The sequence below is a fragment of the Perca fluviatilis genome, chromosome 9, assembly GCF_010015445.1.
Source record: "Perca fluviatilis chromosome 9, GENO_Pfluv_1.0, whole genome shotgun sequence".
NCBI classification, from domain to species: domain Eukaryota; kingdom Metazoa; phylum Chordata; class Actinopteri; order Perciformes; family Percidae; genus Perca; species Perca fluviatilis.
Genome location: NC_053120.1, coordinates 33,868,465 through 33,888,010, shown reverse-complemented (window position 1 = coordinate 33,888,010; position 19,546 = coordinate 33,868,465). Strand labels below are relative to the sequence as shown.

At 40.3% G+C, this 19,546-nt stretch overlaps 2 protein-coding genes across 4 annotated transcripts in view; one reads left to right on the top strand and one right to left on the bottom strand.

Annotated features, from left to right (window-relative positions):
• The window catches only part of tbl1xr1a (tbl1x receptor 1a), a 67,640-nt gene extending 58,280 nt beyond the window's left edge, over positions 1–9,360 (top strand). The window contains exons 11-17 of the mRNA XM_039811108.1: positions 44–104; positions 191–312; positions 1,483–1,557; positions 2,945–3,072; positions 3,228–3,393; positions 4,313–4,414; positions 4,732–9,360. Coding sequence (XP_039667042.1) covers positions 44–104; positions 191–312; positions 1,483–1,557; positions 2,945–3,072; positions 3,228–3,393; positions 4,313–4,414; positions 4,732–4,758 — 681 coding nt within the window. The 3' untranslated portion in view covers positions 4,759–9,360. The remainder of the gene's footprint in view (positions 1–43; positions 105–190; positions 313–1,482; positions 1,558–2,944; positions 3,073–3,227; positions 3,394–4,312; positions 4,415–4,731) is intronic.
• A 3,554-nt stretch (positions 9,361–12,914) lies between these two features.
• si:ch211-51h4.2 overlaps positions 12,915–19,546 on the bottom strand; it is a 102,651-nt gene continuing 96,019 nt past the window's right edge. For all 3 annotated transcript variants that reach the window (XM_039812286.1, XM_039812284.1, XM_039812285.1), the window contains one exon: positions 12,915–13,294. In XM_039812286.1, the coding sequence (XP_039668220.1) occupies positions 13,084–13,294 (211 nt within the window). In that variant the 3' untranslated portion in view covers positions 12,915–13,083. The remainder of the gene's footprint in view (positions 13,295–19,546) is intronic.

Below are 19,546 nucleotides of genomic sequence, written 5' to 3'. Positions count from 1 at the left end.
CCGTTGTTAGCTCTAACTGTACATGTACATGTTGTCCTGCCAGACAACAATCATATGGGATGCCCATACAGGAGAAGCCAAACAACAGTTTCCCTTCCATTCAGGTACAGAAAGCAGCTTTTCTTGTCTCTTTAGTATTTTCCAGCTTAGCTTTTGATCTCGCTGACGTCCATCTTACCATCTCCCACAGCTCCAGCACTAGATGTGGACTGGCAGAGCAACAATACGTTCGCCTCCTGTAGTACAGACATGTGCATCCACGTCTGTAAACTGGGACAGGACCGACCCATTAAAACATTCCAGGGACACACAGTAAGTAGCTTGACAAGCCAGACCCACATCCAGATGTTGGGTCTGGTAACTCACCATTGGCAGGGTTCAATCCGAGGGGCGGGATAAACTGTTGTCTTTCAAATTCCCTCTGCACGCAATAGGATAGCGCTACAACCAGGCAGAGCCACGAAGAAGGTAGTGGAGCTAGTTGATAGATTAAACTTGATAGATTAGACTCTGAACACATCTTCCTTTTTTTAAGAATGACTTCAGTGCCGTTCTTTGTTCTTTTCTCAAAGAAATGTTTAACTCCAAGTCTTCCAGAGTCGCGGCCAAAGCCGATTCCAAAGACCGCTGTTCGCCAGCAGCAGCCATCTTCTTTGTTTTCAAGTAGCAGGGAATTCACGCGGAACCGTCGTAACTCTGCCATCATTATGTTAAGCCTGCCCACCGACTCTATACACGATGTGATTGGCCCGGCTAGAGTTTGGCTTTTCCAGCTTGCAAGCCAACTTGCTAGACCCCCTGGCTGCAAATTACATTTTGCTGCCGGTGCGTCTAAATTTCTAGGCTACACAGTGGTTTGTTAGTTAGTTACACATCTGTGTCAGTAATACTGATGTGTGTCTTCTACTGTGTTCGGAGCACCCAAAGGAGATTAAGAAAGTATTGCTATCACTGTTTATGTGAATATTTGGTCTTACTGGTTTGGATGATGGTATTTATTAGCATTCCATTGGACCTAGGATTGACATAATCCCCTTTCTTTTTATTTAGTAACGCCTTCATTTCAAATGGTATCCTTGGAGAATGGTTGGACTGCACAATATATTGTTTTTATTTTATTTTATTGTCATCGCAATATCAACTGCCGCAATATACATAGCGTGAAAGGCTGCAACATATCGCAACAGACACTCCGAGATTTCTTTGTTAGTTGAATGAAAACCTCAGGAGAAACTGCCCTTTAAAACGTAACTCTCATTCTTTTTTAGAGTGGTTCCTTTTACATTCAATTTAATGTTTAATGTGTTCAATACAAATATTATCAATGATTTTTATTTGTTTTAAATTCAACAAGCAATTTGTTGAGCACAGAACTGAGTACATTTAAGTATCTGTTTATTTATTGCAAGCAATATCGCCCGCCACATCGACACACGACATGCTGTATATACATCACAAACACGATCTCTTCTCTCCTTCCAGAATGAAGTAAATGCAATCAAGTGGGATCCCACAGGGAACCTGCTAGCCTCCTGCTCAGACGACATGACGCTGAAGGTGAGCACTAAACCCTGGTGGTAGTGGACATCTTGTCTTATTAACATCACTATCACTGCTACCTGTGAGCCATGAAGAAAGGAATGATGTGTTCATGCTACAAAAAATGTTGACCTTATTTGTTTCTCCTGCTCTTCATGTGCTTTAACGAAAGATGCTGTCCTAAGATTTGTGCTGCTCTGTAAGAAGCCAAACATTTTTCTTTTGGGCAGCCATTGAGTTCCCTTCTGTGTTGCTTAAATCGTCTTCGGTAGGAGGCAGGACATGTCCATTGGGAAATTTCTCTGCTTGTTTGCTGTGTGTGCTGAAGATAAAGCTGCAACAGTTCCAAAACGTTGCTGGACAACTGATTGTCTCAGAAATAATTGCGATTAACAATATAGTTGTCTCTTTCAGTCAAACTTAAAAAGATTTATTAATGGCTTTTTTTTTTTTAAATGAATTCCAGGATACATCTTTTGGTTATCTCTTTGTCATGTGACCCATAAAAATAATGCAATAACTCAAATACACAGCCTATGGCGTAAACAACGCCTATTTTTTTAGCAAAAAAAACTTTTTCTAACTGTATCCTCCCCCTTGTCATTTTTGTTGCAGTGAACGTGTATAGGGTCAGGTGCCAACAACTAACAGATTAAACAGTAATAAAAAATATATAGTCTGACCAGTAATCACATATATTTTACATATGTAAACAAAACAAACAATTACCAGTCATATACCTTAAAGTGCTCATATCATGCTTATTTTCAGATTTAATAATTGTATTTAGAGGTTGTACCAGAATAGGTTTCTGTGGTTTATTTCACCATATATTTGTTGTACTGCACATTGCTGCAGGTCCTCTTTTCACCCTGTGTGTTGAGCTCTCTGTTTTAGCTACAGAGTGAGGCATCGCACTTCTGTCCCATCTTTTTTAGGAGTCGCACATGCGCAGTAGCTAGGTAAGGACTACTAGCCAGTCAGAAGCAGAGTATGAGGGCGTGCCACGCTAGCAGCTAGGCGAGCATTATAACGTGTTACAAAGTGACGCACGTTTGTCAGAGAAGTAAAGGCTGGACTACAATAGAGCTGTTTGGAACAGTGTTTTCTCTGGAAGATGGTAAGTCCCTTTGGGCTTTTTCATTTTTTAAACCTATAATGTGCACAAAAAAAAAAATATAACACTAAAGGAAAGGGAAAAATCCAAAAAGCATAACATGAGCACTTTAAGACCTTAGTGAATGTTAGCAATTAATTGCGGTTAAACAAAGAAACTGCGATGATTTAAAACAAATTGACAATTAGACATGTATGTAAAACGTGACACAGGCCTAGCTGTGGACTGCATTTCGACACACCTGTGATTTCAGAAAGTTGTTGACCTGTGCTTTTGTGTTTTGTTCAGATCTGGAGTATGAAGCAGGACTCGTGTGTCCATGACCTGCAGGCCCACAGTAAAGAAATCTACACCATCAAATGGAGTCCCACCGGCCCTGGAACCAACAACCCCAGCGCTAACCTCATGCTAGCCAGGTGAGTGTCTGCGTGGGTTACAAGCAACACAGCATCGGTAACGGTTTGCTAGTTAGCTAGCCGAGAAAGAAAGAAGTACCCTCCGGCCTTTTTAGCTTGCTGTACACACCACAATAAAGCTCCTTGTCCTTTGTCCCCGTCTCTCCCTCCCACAGTGCATCGTTTGACTCCACAGTTCGTCTTTGGGACGTGGAGAGAGGCATCTGTATCCATACGCTGACTAAACACCAGGAGCCGGTCTACAGCGTGGCCTTTAGCCCCGACGGGCGACATCTGGCCAGTGGCTCCTTTGACAAATGCGTGCACATCTGGAATACACAGGTAGGAAGAGAATGGGTGGGACTGTACGTTTGTGACCTGTAGAGCTTAGGCCGGTTACACACTGGATGCGTGGCGCGAGCGTGTCAGCTGCGTGGCATGTCAGTTTTATATTTTGGCTCCCATGTTGACAGGTTAGAGCTTACACACTGCCTGCGTGACACGCGCGTCTCAGGTGCAGCTCGAGCCGCGCCGAAAGCGCGTGCCTGCTAGAAATGGAACAGACGCCTATTTTTCACGGCAAAATAGAATAGGAAAAGATGTTTATATGTCATTTAGACACAAATACATATTAATAAATGACACGTTGATGTTTGAAAGCCTCTAGGTTTTGATATAAATGCAGATATAAATGTAATTAAAAAAAAAAAAAAATAAAAAAAATCAATTTTCTAATATTGCACCTGTCAATACTGCCGACGTTGTCTTTGCTGTAATCAGATCAGTATATATTTATGTTTAACATGGTATTTCATTTTATCGATGGGAAACATACACGTGTACAGACAAGGCTAGCAGCAGCAGCAGCGCTGCGTCAGACACGTTTCTGGTGTGTAAAGACAGAAAAATCCACGCAGCTGACACGCAACAGAAACGCCACGCTCACGCCACGCAGCCAGTGTGTAACCGGCCTTAAAAACGGTGTCATCTCCCTTTTTAATTGAAAGCCATGGAGATGGAAATCGTTTTGGTCAATCTGCAGCTAGTCCGCTTTCTTTGTGTTGGAATTCTAACCTCCGGTGGATTCATGAGCACTGCGGTTAACTGCTCCTCAGATCTCTGCAGGGTAAATCCAGACAGCTAGCTAGACTATCTGTCCTGTCTGAGTTTTCTGTTTCAGTTTTTCCCCCTCCGTAAAAACTGCCTAAAACCTACCTATTTTCTGTCCCTTCACTCTGTGCTTCTGTCTCTCCTGCTGCAGACGGGCGCTTTAGTCCACAGTTACAGAGGGACGGGGGGGATCTTTGAGGTTTGCTGGAATGCAGCAGGGGACAAAGTGGGAGCCAGCGCATCAGACGGATCTGTAAGTATACACCGGACTGACTTCTGTTGTCTTTATTGTGGCATATGGCCGCCCCCCAAGAGTCAGGGTCTGTCTGTTTGAAGGAAGTTTGTCACACCAAATGCTTGCTCTTGGAAGGGGGTCTAGACAGCTAGTGTGGTCTAGACCTACTCTATCTGTAAAGTCTCCTGAGATAACTCTCTTGTTGTGATTTGACACCATAAATAAAATGGAAATTGAATTGAAATTGACTGTTTGGATGGGCATTTCTAGCTTTTTTTTTTTTTTGTGACAGTTTTTCAGTCCTACAGATTGATCTCTGTCCTCTTCTGTCCCAGGTGTGTGTACTAGACCTTCGGAAATAGTGCTGCTGTTTGTTGGAAGCCATGGACCGACCATGAATGTGTACATAGCCAAATGACTGTCCCAGCCTGCCCTGCGTACTGCTCGCGCTTACGACTATTGGCCCCGCCGACCGACAGACAGGAAGCAGGAAGCAGGAACAGGAAGCAAGCACGCACCCACCCGACACAGCAGGTCCAGACACAGGGATGAACAGATGGACAGACAGACAGACGGAAGGATGGATCAACGGGCGGATGGAAGCGCCCCTCTCTATCTGTACAGACTCTTACAGAGATGCAGAAGGGACGCAGTGGGAAAAAAAAGTAAAAACTGATAGACAAAAAAAAAAAAATTGGAAAAAAAAAAAGTTACAGATCCGTATATGTACCAAAATTTGGAAGCTATTTTGCTTTTTTGATCTTTAAACCATGCTCATTGTCATCAAAATGAAAAACAATGAAAAAAGTGTTGATCTTTGTTACTAGTTGGATCTCATTGTGCAGACATATCAACTTCTCCACCATAAAATAGGATGGCACTTAGTTTTCTTTTGTTTTGTTTTTTATTTCCAATCTCTTGTTTCAATGTTTTTATATTTTTTATCTTTGGGAGAGGGGACGGGCTGGTCAGGTCAAGAGTTTTAATATTTGGAGAAGTACACGCAGACAAACACACTGAGACATTCAACACCAAACAGTTCTGGAAAACTGCGTCCTCGTCAGGATCGCAAACCAATGTGGGCAAATCGAAAAGCTTCTCCCGTGGTTCAGTAGTGGTTCTTGCAGTCACACGGTTAACCTCAAAATGCAGTAGTTCATGTGTTGTCTTTTCTCCCAGAGGACAAACTCTGGATCCCCCCCCGTACATCCACTGGGACGCGACACAGATGATGTCCATCTAGATGCTTTAAAAACAGCTCCTCTGTGCACTATTTGATCTAGATGGTTTTACCCACAGTTCTCCTCTCTGGACCCTTTTGCCATAGCAGTCACCTGTGTGATGGAAGAAAAAAAAAAATATATAAATAAGAAGCTTGGTCCCATCTCACATTACATTCTATCCTCAGCCAGTAGGATTCCAGCTGTTCTTTTTTTTTTTCTAACCCTTTACTGAACGGCATTTTCTCACCATCTGTAAGACTTCAAACATTTTTAACCGCGATTCACCTTCAAAGGCCTCCGATCAACAAACACATGACGCCCTGAAAGTGTGGTGGTGAAAAAGTGAAAGTGTTGTTCCACTTTGTAGGTTTTTGCAGATTCTCAGAGTTAGATGCTCTGGAGGCAGAAATATGCTCGGCGACTAAAAAAAAACACAGCGGGTAGAGCCAACGGAAAATCCATTGAGTGAAAGAGGCTGGTTTTCCGGACTCTAGAGCTCCGCTCTGTTGCTGCATTTGCACAAGGACGGGAGGACATTATTCTGTAAGCATTTCCGAGCATTCCCACGTTAGTTTTAGTAGCCTAAAGCTCTTTTTTTATTTTTTATTTTTTTTTTATTTTGTGTTGTGTATTTGTAGATGTTTAACAAGTAAAAACCAAATACCAAACAGTTAGAATAAAAATTGCAATTGCTTTGGGGTCATTTTGCAATGAGCTTGACACTTTTGTCTTTTTTGTTTTTTCGACTGAATCACAGCTGACATTAACGGTTTCGCTCATTTGGTCGATCACAATGACGTACTAGTCTGAACATATCGACGTGAACGCAGCAATAAAAGGGCAGACAAGCAATGTCTGTAATCACTTCCTCATTCCCTGTACTATATAACAAACACTAAATAGGTCACTCTGTAGTGACATTAAATTAGGATTTTTCAATGCTCTAATGTTGCATCATCAGCAACAGGTGTAGTGTCCCACGACTGTAATGTGTACGTATCTAATGCGACTTATTGTGGGATTACATTTTTTAATTTTTTTTTATAGAGCATTCTGATTCTCAGATGAAGGGTTTGTGAGTACTACGGCTGGGACGATATGCTTTTGTCCCGATTGGATTCTTTCACGATACGTGGGTGCCGATTTGATTTGTGTTGCGATTTATTTATTTATTGCGATTCTAGTATTGTGGACTCGATAGTAGTGCGATTTTCTTTTCCTTCTTTAACAAAAACAAAAGTTGAATAATACAGTGTTATAGACATTATATAATTAGACGTTTCTTAGAAAAAACAAAACAAATTGTTTTCTAAGAAGAATGCACATCACGTCAGTCAGTTGGACATTTAGTTTAGTAAAGAAGAACCGAATGTTCTGCTTTCGGCCTGTTTTGCTGGAAACCGATACAATGTAGTCGCCATCACCAGTACCATATTAACAGAAAAGATGTTAGGCGAATCATTGGTTAAAATATATCTAAATAAATCAATTCTGGAAAAGAATTGATTTTAAAAATCGTCGCCAAATAATCACGATACATACCATTTTTCCATCTCTGCTGTCGCTACCATTCGGATTTGCCAGTTTGCTAACTTTTCTACCGGCGGAATGGCTCTGTGTTCCTTGGCTCTGCCCTGTTGAAAGTTTAGGTCAAACAAAAACTTCATTATTCCAGATGAGCTCTGCCTCCAAGACTTGTGAAATTTGAATCTGCTCATATTAGTTTTTCACTGTTTTAATAGCATAACCAGCCACTGATCCCTGGCATAGGGAGGGCTCCAGTATGACTTTGGGCTGCCTTTACTCAGGAAGAGAATTCTGTGCGTTTTCCCCTTCAGACATACATCAGGGGAACCTGATGTCTCATGCCTGGGATAATGCAGCCTATCATATATATATTTTTTTCTTCTCTTGTTGAATCTTACTGGCTGATCTTATTGGCACACGGTTGCTATTCCCAATCAAGCTCAAAAGCAGATCCAACATTAAAGCAATATCTGGACTTTTTTTTTTTTTTGTCTGTTTTTTATTACCAGCTACTTGTCATATTGTGGCGCAATAACTACACTGCATTTAGAGGACATGAACAGATCAGATCTAAGGTGTCTAAAGGTCAATGCTAAGTCTTTTCATCTACAACACGACAGTCTTGGTGAATTAAAACATGTCAAGCTGTACATTCAATGGAATTTTAATGAATCTGTTCTCTCACCATCAATGGTCCACCACCAAACGTCTGCTCCCATTTGACTCCGAGGTTCCTTACAAGACATTTTATACTCTTTTGAAGACAAATTTAAAGTTACATTTTTGTAATTTCTTTGTAGATTTGAAAAAAAGAAATGTGAATTGATGATTTATTGGCAGTGTTAATTTACATGTTCTATAAATTTGAAAAGATTTCCTTTTTGTTACTTTGATGCTATTGCAAATAGAAAAGGTTGACCGGGTAATGTAAGGCTTACTGAGCTGTCATTCTAAAGGCACCTTGCTTGGGGAAGAGTTGTCCCAGGAGAAAATTACCACTAAATTTGTCTGTTTTAATAAAGAAAAGTTTTAGTTTTTCTTTCTGCTTGAATCTTTTTGGGAAGCTTTGTCCCAGAAAATGACTTCCTCCTTGGCTTACACAGAAGACAATAAAAAAAAAAAAAAAAAAAGTTACTCTTTAAATTGAATAAAAATGTAATTTTTCAATCAAGCCAAGACTCAAGGGAATTCTTCTTGTTCCCCATTTTCATTGCTATAGTTTGGAGTCATGGAGAAAGTTGCTCTGGAAGCAGATACAATCTCACTGGTTGAATATGGAGTTATATTTGTGTCTAAATTATCAGTGCACTATGGGACATTTTGAGCACAGAAAAAGATTGTTTTGCACATTCTGTTAATCCGCCCAAAATCATTTCATTTAAAAACACAAAAATGTATCTTTGCTCAGTAAATGTTTGTGGTTGAGCCACATAATTCAAATTCCCTGCTCTGCGCTCTCAAACCCTTGTGCACTTGCTCCCTGTGTCTCTTGCTCCTACATCTCTGCTCTAGCTTAGTAGGATCACTGGTCACTAAGTAGGTAAGGAAGCACGCTATTAAGCTATAATTGAGCAAAATATCTTTATCTGTGCTCAAAATGTCCTAAACCTCAGTGACCGGAGCCAAATAACTATTTATTATTCTTTTTTAAATCTGGGATTATTAGACTAAAACAGTGAAAAGGCCAGTCAAATCCTCCAGAATCATCATGAATTCTTGGAAGCTTTTTCCATATATTTTAATTGGATTTTCATCTAACGATTCAGGTGAAAGCTTCAGTTTGGCTTCCCTCTGAGGTGTAATTAATCTAAAAACATTACATCTGCCTCCAGAACTTTGTCCAACTACAAATCGACTTTATTTTCTTCTGTATTCCCTTGTAATACATTGGAAATTTCTACAAACATAAGAGATTCCATGGGTTCCTATTCAGAGTCCTGTGAATATTGAATATATATTTTTTTCTTTCTTTCACCCCTGTATTTAAAGCACTTGAGCCAACAGACACACGTAAACATGGCCAAAGTCGCTGAGTCAGCCTTCATCTGTGCCGCCACAACAGAGAATCATGTCAGCCCAGCAGCATCTCTCCCATGGGGCTCTCAAAGCATTTGCCTGTTTTTTTCTTTCTGCAACTCGCATCACATCGATTTGTTATCATTTAAGTCCTGATCAGTGAAACAAAAGTCCAGAATAAAATATATTTTGATAAGAGTTTTGCGTTTTTATTTGTGTGTGGAAATGCTTTGTGTTGGCGTTGAACTAACAAAGTACTCGTGTCAGTGACAATCGTGAATCCATGTTTTATTCATGTCAAAACACAAAAAAAGCTTAAAAGGATAACTACCTTTCTTTTCAACCTGGACCCTATTTTCCTATGATTTTGTGTCTTAGTGACTGATGGGAACAACAATCTTTGACATTGGTCCAGTTATTAAGCAAGACAAGCTACAATGTAAGTTCATTCTCCAGCTTGTATTTACCTTCATAAAAGTGCTCGTTTTGCCACTGACAGGCTCAGATTAATATTCTAAGTGTCTGACAACATTATGGAAAGGATCACTACAGAGATAGACCTTTAAAACCTCTGAAACCTTTCTGTTTAACCAGAAACAGCTCTGAAGTCACTAGCGCTGAACCCACCAGACTTTTAGCGTGTATAGAGCCAACATATGTTTACATGTAAATCAGTAAACTATGTGTTTATTTCAACCCAAACTAGAGTTGTGATGGTTGGAAAAGTGGAGAGACGACCCAAAACGGCTTTTCCCAGTTTTTAGTTTCTGTCGACTTTGAATGAAGTGTATTTTTATGATGCTAAAATCACTGTTTATTTACATGGAGTCTGGTGGGTTTAGCGAGCGGAATTTCGCAGATGTTTTTATGTTTTAAAAAAAGGATCTTACTCTTTAACAGAAAGGTTGACCTCCTTAGAAATCCTTTCCATAATGTTGTCAGACACTTAGAATATTAATATGGGCCTGTCAGTGGCAAAACGAGCACTTCTGTGAAGATAAATACAAGCTGGACAATTGCCCTATTAACATACATCGTAGCTTGTTTTGCCGCTGCCGACTGCAGCGATCTCACTTTATACTGGACCAATGTCAAAGATTGTTGTTCCCATCAGTCACTTAGACACAAAAACATAGGAAAATAGGGTCCAGGTTGAAAAAAAAAAACGGTAGTTATCCTTTAATAAACCAATAAAACATTGATTTCAAAGAGCTTGAACCTCCCTCATGTTCCTGTCCTCATGCTGGTGCTTTCTGTGGTACACAGCAGACCCAAAAAAACTAAAGAGGCATGCTTCATTCTCAGTGTATGTTTTCAAAGCGAGGGATTTTTCACAGTAGGAGAAAAGAGATTTTGTTTGTACTTCACATTGTCACATAAAGGAAGATGCAGCCGTTTTGATTTTTGTTTCTCCTAAAGGAATCCTTACAGTAGCTTCCCACTGGCCCCACCTGCAAACATTGCAATCCACAGCTCAGTTATTTCTCTTTATGTACAAGAGTTGATCCTACGGAGCCCATAAGGGGACATTACATGACACTTTCTGGTGTGCACACAAAAGTATCTCGTGCTCACAAGAAATCAATCTAAGCCTAGCAAGAAAAGTTTCTCGTGCACACAAAAAAAAATCCCCATGTCCCTCCATATGATCCTACTGCGGATTAAAAAAACAACAACATGAGACTGGACTAAATGTTGGTGGAATAGCATTGAAGAAAATACACTGTAGTTCACCAGAGCAGAGGTTCCCAACCCTTGTTTGTGTGTGGGGGGAGGATACATATAGAGACATGCCTTGATGTGTGAACATGCATGTGAAGAGACTAATGGGAAACCTCTCAGTCTAACTTTACAGGGTACTGATGCGGAGTGGAGAGCAAGCAGCTCCACCTGGTGGCTCATCTGCAGTACTTATGCTTTAGCTTTTATGGTGACAAAGAATGAAAGAAGATGAATGTGTGAGTCCTCTGAGGGACCACTTGACAATTTACCCAAACAGTAAAGAGATAGTTGTTAAGTTGACTAATTTCATGATAATAGAGCATAATATAATATACATTTTAATTTAAATAAATACCATTTTTGTTCTCTGCATAGTGCATTGATAGGGATTTAAAGAGCCCCTATTATGCTTTTTATTATTTTTCCCCGATTTAGCGTGTTATATAGCTTTTGTGTATGTAATAAATGTACAAAAAAAACACATTTCACTCCAAATGGAGCTTTCTCCCCCACAGACATCCCACTTTTTCTCAACTGCCTGAAAATGGCTCGCCCACATTCCTGTTTGACATTCCTCAATCAGTGATGTCACTGATTGAGAAAGCAAGCCCAGGTTTTCATATGTGCTGTCCATTGGTGCTGCCTGAGCAAGCACAGCCCGTCCAGTAGCTTGTTTGAATTTGGTTGACCAATCACAACAGAGTGGGCCAGCTGACCAATCAGAGCAGACTGGGCTTTTCCGGAAGGCGGGCCAAGAGCTCAGACAGAGTGTTTCAGGTGGCGGCAATGCAGCAATGGGCAGTATGAAAAACATAATATGTTTTTTAAACATCAAAGCATGTAAACCTATTCGAGGAGACCCCAAGAGTACACATATGACACTGAAAAGGAGTATAATAGGGCCTCTTTAAAATATAGTTTATTATATAGTATTTCATTAAAGGGGTGATAGAATGCAAAACCAATTTTACCCTGTCATAGTTGAAAAACGACAGTTTGGAGGGTAACTAGGACATACATAGAACCACAAAATCCCATTGACACCTCTTTCCTCTGCAAATCTCACAATTTGAAACTGCCTCTGAAAACGGGCGAATCTGAACAAAGCTAAAAGTTGACGTCAACTTCCCAAATCCTCCTCATTTGGCTCTACCTTCTATATCTTTGTAACGCCACAAAATTTACATAGGCCACTACCTGATCTGAGGTCAGTTAGTCTTCTAAATCTCGTTCGCGCAAATCTCAGAAATTTTATACATTGTTCATCTGCTGTTGCATTACTAAATTCACTTCTGAGACTTTTTTATGCGAGAAATCAACTATATAAAGCTGAAATATGGGCCGTTTTACAAAAATGTATGGCTAATTGCAAATTTAGTATGACTGTTTCGGAGTTCAGGACCTCCACAGTTTGCCGTGACAGCGGCGCAGTGCCTGCCCCGATCGCTGACTTTCTGCCTGGACTGTCAGACCCCGCTGCAACGCTGGATGGAGCTCTCTCAGGAGATATGGAATACTAGCCCAGAGAAAAGGAGTAGATATCGGACAGTTGAGCGGGACATGTGGATTTAAATCACATAGAGGGGAACGTGTGTGTGTGTGTGTGTGTGCGTGTGCTAAGCTCAACCAATCAGCGTGCAGCTCATCGAAATATTCATGAGCAGACCATATAAGGCAGAAAAGCTTTCGTTTCAGTCCAGTCCCATTTAACAGGGTAGCATTCAGCCCAACCAATGTTACATACCCTATTAGGAGACCTTAAGGAACCACGTGAAATACCGTATATAACCATTCTATCACCCCTTTAAAACTTGTATGATAAAACCAGGGACCAGATGTATTACACTCTGTGTAAATTCAGGACTAAAACATTTTGCATTTCCTCAAATTTATACAGCAGGAAGCAACCACAGTTGCACGAACAAAAGAGGGGTTTGGGGGGAATGATGATGATTGAGTTTAATCTGAGTTTAATCTCAAAATTCTGAGAATAAAGTCAGAACTCAAATTATTTTTTTTCACATGTGGCCCTAATCCTCTTCCGTAAAAAAACAAATAAAACGTATTTTTCAAAATGATTGAAGTGTGTCAAGAGCTTGATAAGTGGGAATACAATATAAAAGCATTTGCGAAGCTTCAGATTTTTTTTTGGCAATTTTCAACTCCTTCTGGCCCGTCTCTGACGTGGCTGCTTGAGGATCAGAGCAGGACGGAGACGTTGGCTGCTGTTACACTCCCAGTCCCAGTGTGGTTGTGTGGCTCCTGACTGTGGCTGTAGAAAGGCAGGAAATGAGCCACTTCTGCCAGGGTCTGCAGGACGTCGTAGGTTACTGCAAACAGGAAGTAGGTGGGAAGCAGCCAACTGAGGCTGAAGACACAGTCACCTACTGGCAGAGGGATTGCAAGGTGTCTGAAAGGACGAGAGAGAGAGAGAGAGAGAGAGAGAGAGAGAGAGAGAGAGAGAGAGAGAGAGAGATTTTAACAATGCCCCATTTCAAAGAGCTGAATGTCAATTCAAAATTAAACATTCTCCTGAGAGAAGGAGACAGGGCTTGTCTTGCCAACATGCCACAACCTGAGGGACAGTGAATTACACACACACACACACACACACACACACACACACACACACACACACACACACACACACACACACACACACACACACACACACACACACACACACAGAAGATCCCAGCTTTAAATATCTGTACACATTTATTTCTAATGTTAAATTTGACTGTCTTTAAGTTTTATTAGAATTTACTTTTAGTTGCATATTGCTTTATAACTTTTTTTAATATTTGCCAAACAAATAGATTTATAAAATGATATAAACCCATACTAATATTTTGTTAATGTACATATAACCGTTTATTGTGTTTTGTCTGATGCTTTGGCAACATTGTTATTGAAAATTGCATGCCAATAAAGCCCCTTGAATTGAATTGAATTGAATTGAGACCACAGACTCAGAAAGACTCTGAGCAGGTACAGGCTGAGTGGCCACAGTCTGGCTGTGGAAACCGGCCGCCACAGACCTGGCAACACTTCCTGCTTCAATGTAGCACATATACTGACATCAGAACTCAGCTATTTACGAAAATTAAATGTAAATTCCCAAATTTTTATACGCTCTCTGACCAGACAAAAATGCTACTATCTACTTGGAGAAAATAGTGTGAGCGCTGTAGAAACAGCGAGATATGTGAGTGCATGTCACAGCCGGAGAGAGACAAGCAGCACAACACCTAACATCTGTAGTTCATCTCCCCACAGTTTACTCTGCCTTCTCATTTAGTCCTCTACTTCATGTGTTTTTCATGTTTTTTTGTTTGTTTGCTTTTGTCTTTGTTTTCTTTCGAACATTTGACACAATATTTTAGTTTACTCAATGAATTGTATGTATGTATTTCTTCTCACATTATTATCCTTGATGCTTTGGCAATATTGTTATTTCTGACATGAATGTCAAATTGCTTTATTGGCATGAATGCCAATAAAGCAATTTGAATTGAAAATTGAGAGAGGGAGAGAGAGAGTAGGAGAGAGGGAAAGAGAGATAGAGAGGGAGGGAGAGAGAGAAAGATAGAAAGGGAGAAAGAGAGACAGCGGGAGAGATGTGACAGCCGTTCATCTTCAGTTAAACCTCACTGACCGAGCTGTGCAGTCACACATTCAAACTCACAGAATGTTATTTTCAATTCTAGTGACAATCTAGTGACCTACCAAATACCTTAAGCTGACTTTCATAAAATGAAAAGTTAACCCTAGTGCCCTGCTTCCATTATCTTTATTGTGACTATAATTGCCACTGGTCATCGTACCCCAGACCGGCACTGGTAGACAACCAACCTTTTGATACTTAAAGGGATACTTCACCGATTTAGCATTCAGCTTTGTATCAGTAGAAACCCGATAGTATTTCTGAATGACCGTGCCTCCCTCCCTCATGTCCCCCTGAGACGAGAGATTTCTGCATTTGGGGCCTGGAAAAAATCTTCCGATGACGTAAAATGACGATTTTTGCGTCATTGGAATATTTTGGGCCAGAGGCAAAGGACTACAGCCGTAGTAGGATCTACTTCCGTATGTTTTCAACACGCCCACAGGGGTTGGACTGCCGAATCCTGGCCGAGGTATTCGAATGAAAACGACTGTCAGCCATCTTGAATCTTCGCTAAACAGGCTTTCCGGTTTTCAGCAGAAAACATTTACAACAATTATCTGCATTCAAACTACCGGACGCTGTGTACCACCGGGATACATCGGTACAGATCAGAGAATATGGAGGAACGGGTATTACAGACGCAATACTCGGCACATTACGTGAGCTTCGCCTCGCACGGAGACCAGCGGTGTCGCTCAATGCCGCTAGCCGGCTAGGGGACATCCTCATCGGCTAGGTGGAAAGCTAACGCGTAGCTGTCCACCTGTCCCAGCCATCCTGCTTGCAAGTGTCTGCTCATTAAACAACAAGCTGGACTACATCCTCCTTCAACGAAAATCCCAACGCGTGAGTTCAGTGACTGCTGTGTTTTTGTTGTTGTGGAAACATGCCTGAACAACAGTGTACCGGAACCGGGACTATCCAGCTACCAGGCTGCTCTCGCGCCCGTGGAGGTGGGCTGTGTTAAACGGACTGGTGTAGAAATAAAATCCAACTAGCTACTGCTAACTGCTGGTGGAGCTTGTGACTGTTAAACAACAACCATTCGACATTCCACGCTAATTCGCCGGCGTGTTTATACTCTGTGTTTAGCTACACCAATGCTAGTATGCGTTAGCTGAACTTTACACGGATCCTGCTTGCAAGTGTGTCCGCTCATTTAGATCACAAACTGGACTACATCCAACTTCAACAACACTCCCAACGTGAGTTCAGAGACTGCCGTTTTTGTTGTTGTGGAAACCTGCCTGAATAGTGTACCGGACTGTCCAGCTACCAGGCCTGCTAGCCCTCCGAGCAAGAGATGCTCTGTTGCCAGGTAAAAGAGGTGGGCTGTGTTAACACCGGCGAGTGGGAAATGTGGTGATTTGTATCCATTTAACTGCTAACTGCGGTGGTGGAGTTTGTGACTGTTAAATGCCGACCATTCTACATTACACACTAATTACGGCGCGTGTTTATGCTCGGTGTTTACCAAGCCGCTAATGCTAGTATGCGTTAGCTAACTTACGGAGCCTATAAAGTGTGTGTACTAAATGTAGCCTGTTTCGTATGTCGTTTTATATAATGTCGTTTTTATATGTTAAATGTGTAAATAACACTAGTAGTCACGATGAAACGGTGTTTCGTGTATATGGTTGAAATGACAATAAAACACGCTTGAGTTGAGTTGAATGCCTCTGTCAAGCGGTAGGCGTGGCTTGGGAGTGGACTCAAAGCAACGAAGCAGGTGCATTCTGGGATTTGGTGTTTTTCATCCATATAATAACACATTTTCTGGCTTTTCTCGGCCTAGAAGGCACCAATTTCAATTTTTTTTCCACATTTCTACTACATAAGTGACCCAATTTAAAGATATATTCAGCTTTCCAGCGGTGAAATATTCCTTTAAAGCTGCAGTGGGTAGAAAGCAAGAAAACGGCAGGATATGAAGACCTTTTCCTGCAGTTCTCCCTCTTCCCTTTTGTTGCATGGGCATATATAGCTGATTCGCAGGACAACCTATAGGAACGCTCTCTCTCTTTGAAATGACCTGTGATTGGACAAAGTCTCCAGTCATGGGCTAGATTCTCTTGCGCCTAAAAACAGAGCCAAGAGGATTTGCAGGAGTCTAGTTTTCTCTCAGACAACTTGAATTACAACATGCTGAAAGATAATTATGGATTTTTTGTCCAACAGCACCAGAAACAAATTGCCATTGCCTATGGGCTTTAGCCAATAGTGAAATTAGAAAATCACATTTGTTGGAATCCCAAAGAATTCTATATTCCTAAAATCCAAGTTAAGCTAAGACTCAAACAAATACAAAAAGGACTCCTAATATGCAGAAAGGTTTCTTCAAATGCAAATCATGGTCACATGGCTTTTCACATTATAGCTGGCCTTAGTGGAAAATGTAATATAGTATATACAGTAAAGCTCAAACCAAAGGAACATAACAAAGGACTGCACGATATAAGGAAAATATCTAATTGCGATTATTTTGACTGATATTGCAATTCCGATTTGATTCACGATTTTGGAGGGAATGGTCATTTTTGTACCATTATTCTCATTGTCATTGAAATATATACAAAAAAAGGATTATAGTGTGATTTTTGCGAGGATCTGTCGCAAACAAAGATATTCTCTTCAGTCTGTGGGATAGGATTTGTAGGCTGGGACGCCTCTGCAGCACCACAATACTTCATTCAAAATGGTTTGACACATATTTTGCTTTAAACAAATATTGTGCCCTCCACCCCTGCAATTTTGTTATTGCACTAGTCCATAATGTGATTTTGATAACATTCCTATTTATTGTGCATAAAAACACAAAGATTTAAAGCTGCGTGCATTGTTGGTCAAAGTGAGCTCCGTCTTACATCTGCACCTGCACTCTGGCAGCCGTTATTTAAGGAGTTGAAAACAGCAGCAGTAGTCACAGGAGTAACAGTACCACATTTAGTACTAATCACAGTAATATACATAATACAGATATGTGTTTACATTTAAATAGCACATATTATGCTTTTTATTTTTTTCTGACCTATAAATGTTGTTGTAATGTTGTATTGTCATGTTAAACGATACCAAAGTGTCAAATAATGAGGTTCATGTATTTAGACGTGAGCAGCTCGGGTTAGCTCTGCCCAGCGCTGAACGCTCGGATCTCATTGGGTCTTAAACTGTGTTCCATTTGTACTCCGAAGTCGGATTTTCCAAGGTCAAAGTCAGAAAAACGCCCGCCTGACCTTGGATTCACCAAGTTAAATTCCAACATGGCACTTCTTCGGGTGACTACACATGGCAGTAAGCATGATCGGTCCGCATACAGTAAAAGAAAAGAATTTGTTACCTTATTTGACAGATATCTATGAATTTAGCTGTTATTTCTGACAATTTGATAAACAAAAATGTATATTATGCTTGAGTAAATCAAAACCCCAATTAACAAATCTGGTTAAAAAAAATAATATTAATACACTCTAAAAACTCCTGGGTTATTTCTTCAACCCATTTTCTGGGTTATTTGTGTTGGGTTAAAATGATGGGTTATTTTTTCAGAGAGTAACCATTTTCTGGGTTATAGGGCTAATATTTTGACCCAATTCCTGGATTGTTTGGGTTGCTGGGTTATTTTTCAAAGAGTAACCCATGTTCTGGGTTATAGGGTTGTCTCTCTCTCTCTCTCTCTCTCTCTCTCTCTCTTTCTATATATATATATATATATATATTTTATATATATATATATATATATATATATATATATATATATATATATATATATATAAAATGTATTTTTTGTTGGAGGGGTGTATTTTATGGAGTTATTATATTATCATGTCATATTATCAAATCACACTTGTGTGTTGTGTACATTATGATAAAAGAGTATAACCAGTATTTTGTAGGAGAAATAAAGTGACACACCCTCTAAACATGGATCTATTAACTAAGAAATAGAAGAAATAAGTTCATATATTAAACCCTTGCCCCTATAACATACACATCAGTCTGCCAGAAATTCAGAAGAAGAGGAAGAAGAAACACCTCCTTCCCTCTCTACCCCCGTAGAAGAAGAACGCCCCCTCTCTCAGAGGAGGGGCGGGACTGTTGATACAACGTATGTACATATCGTCATTTCAGAGCGAAGGAACTACTTATCCCAAAAACCACCGCACACTAGATGAGTAACTTAGTATCTGAATTAATGCAGGAAGTGTGCATTTAGTTTCCATGCTTATTGTGTTTCCACAACAATTGGAAAAGTGAGTAAATCTACTGAAATGGCCACCACACCATAACAGAGGAGTGTGATGCGTCAGATGAGAATGCAGAGGTTTAGTCACCTATTTCATGGCTGTAAAAATGTCTTTGCCAAATGCAAACCAGCGTCATCCCTTTCTGCCCATATCATTTTGGAGGTGTTCGTTAGGTTATTTATGACCCAACTCCTGGGTTAAAAAGAGCCCAGGACCAACTAATTTCTGGGTTATTTTAACCCAGAAAATGGGGTTGTTCTTTTGACCCAGAAGTTGGGTTATTTTAACAAAAAATTTGGTCAAGTATTTAACCCAGAAGTTGGGTTAAAAAGAGTAACCCAATTTTCTGGGTTGAAATAACCCAGAAATTAGTTGGTCCATTTTTAACCCTGGAGTTGGGTAAAAAATAACCCATAATGGGTTATTTTTGACCCAGGACTTTTTAGAGTGTATGCAGCACAGAGACGGCACTGGTGAAAATTACTAACTTGAGACAAAGGACTTGTCTCCGTACTTGTCTTACTAGATCTTAGTGCTGCATTCGACACTATTGACCATACCATCCTGTTACAGAGACTGGAACATTTAGTTGGCATTAAATGAATTGCACTAAGCTGGTTTAAAGGTACAATATGTAACATTTCTGCTTTAAAATGTCTAAAAATGACCATACCTATGTTATATATTTTTATGAGTTGTGTTCTTACACTATCCCAAATGTTTCCACCAAATGTCAAACCCAGAGAAA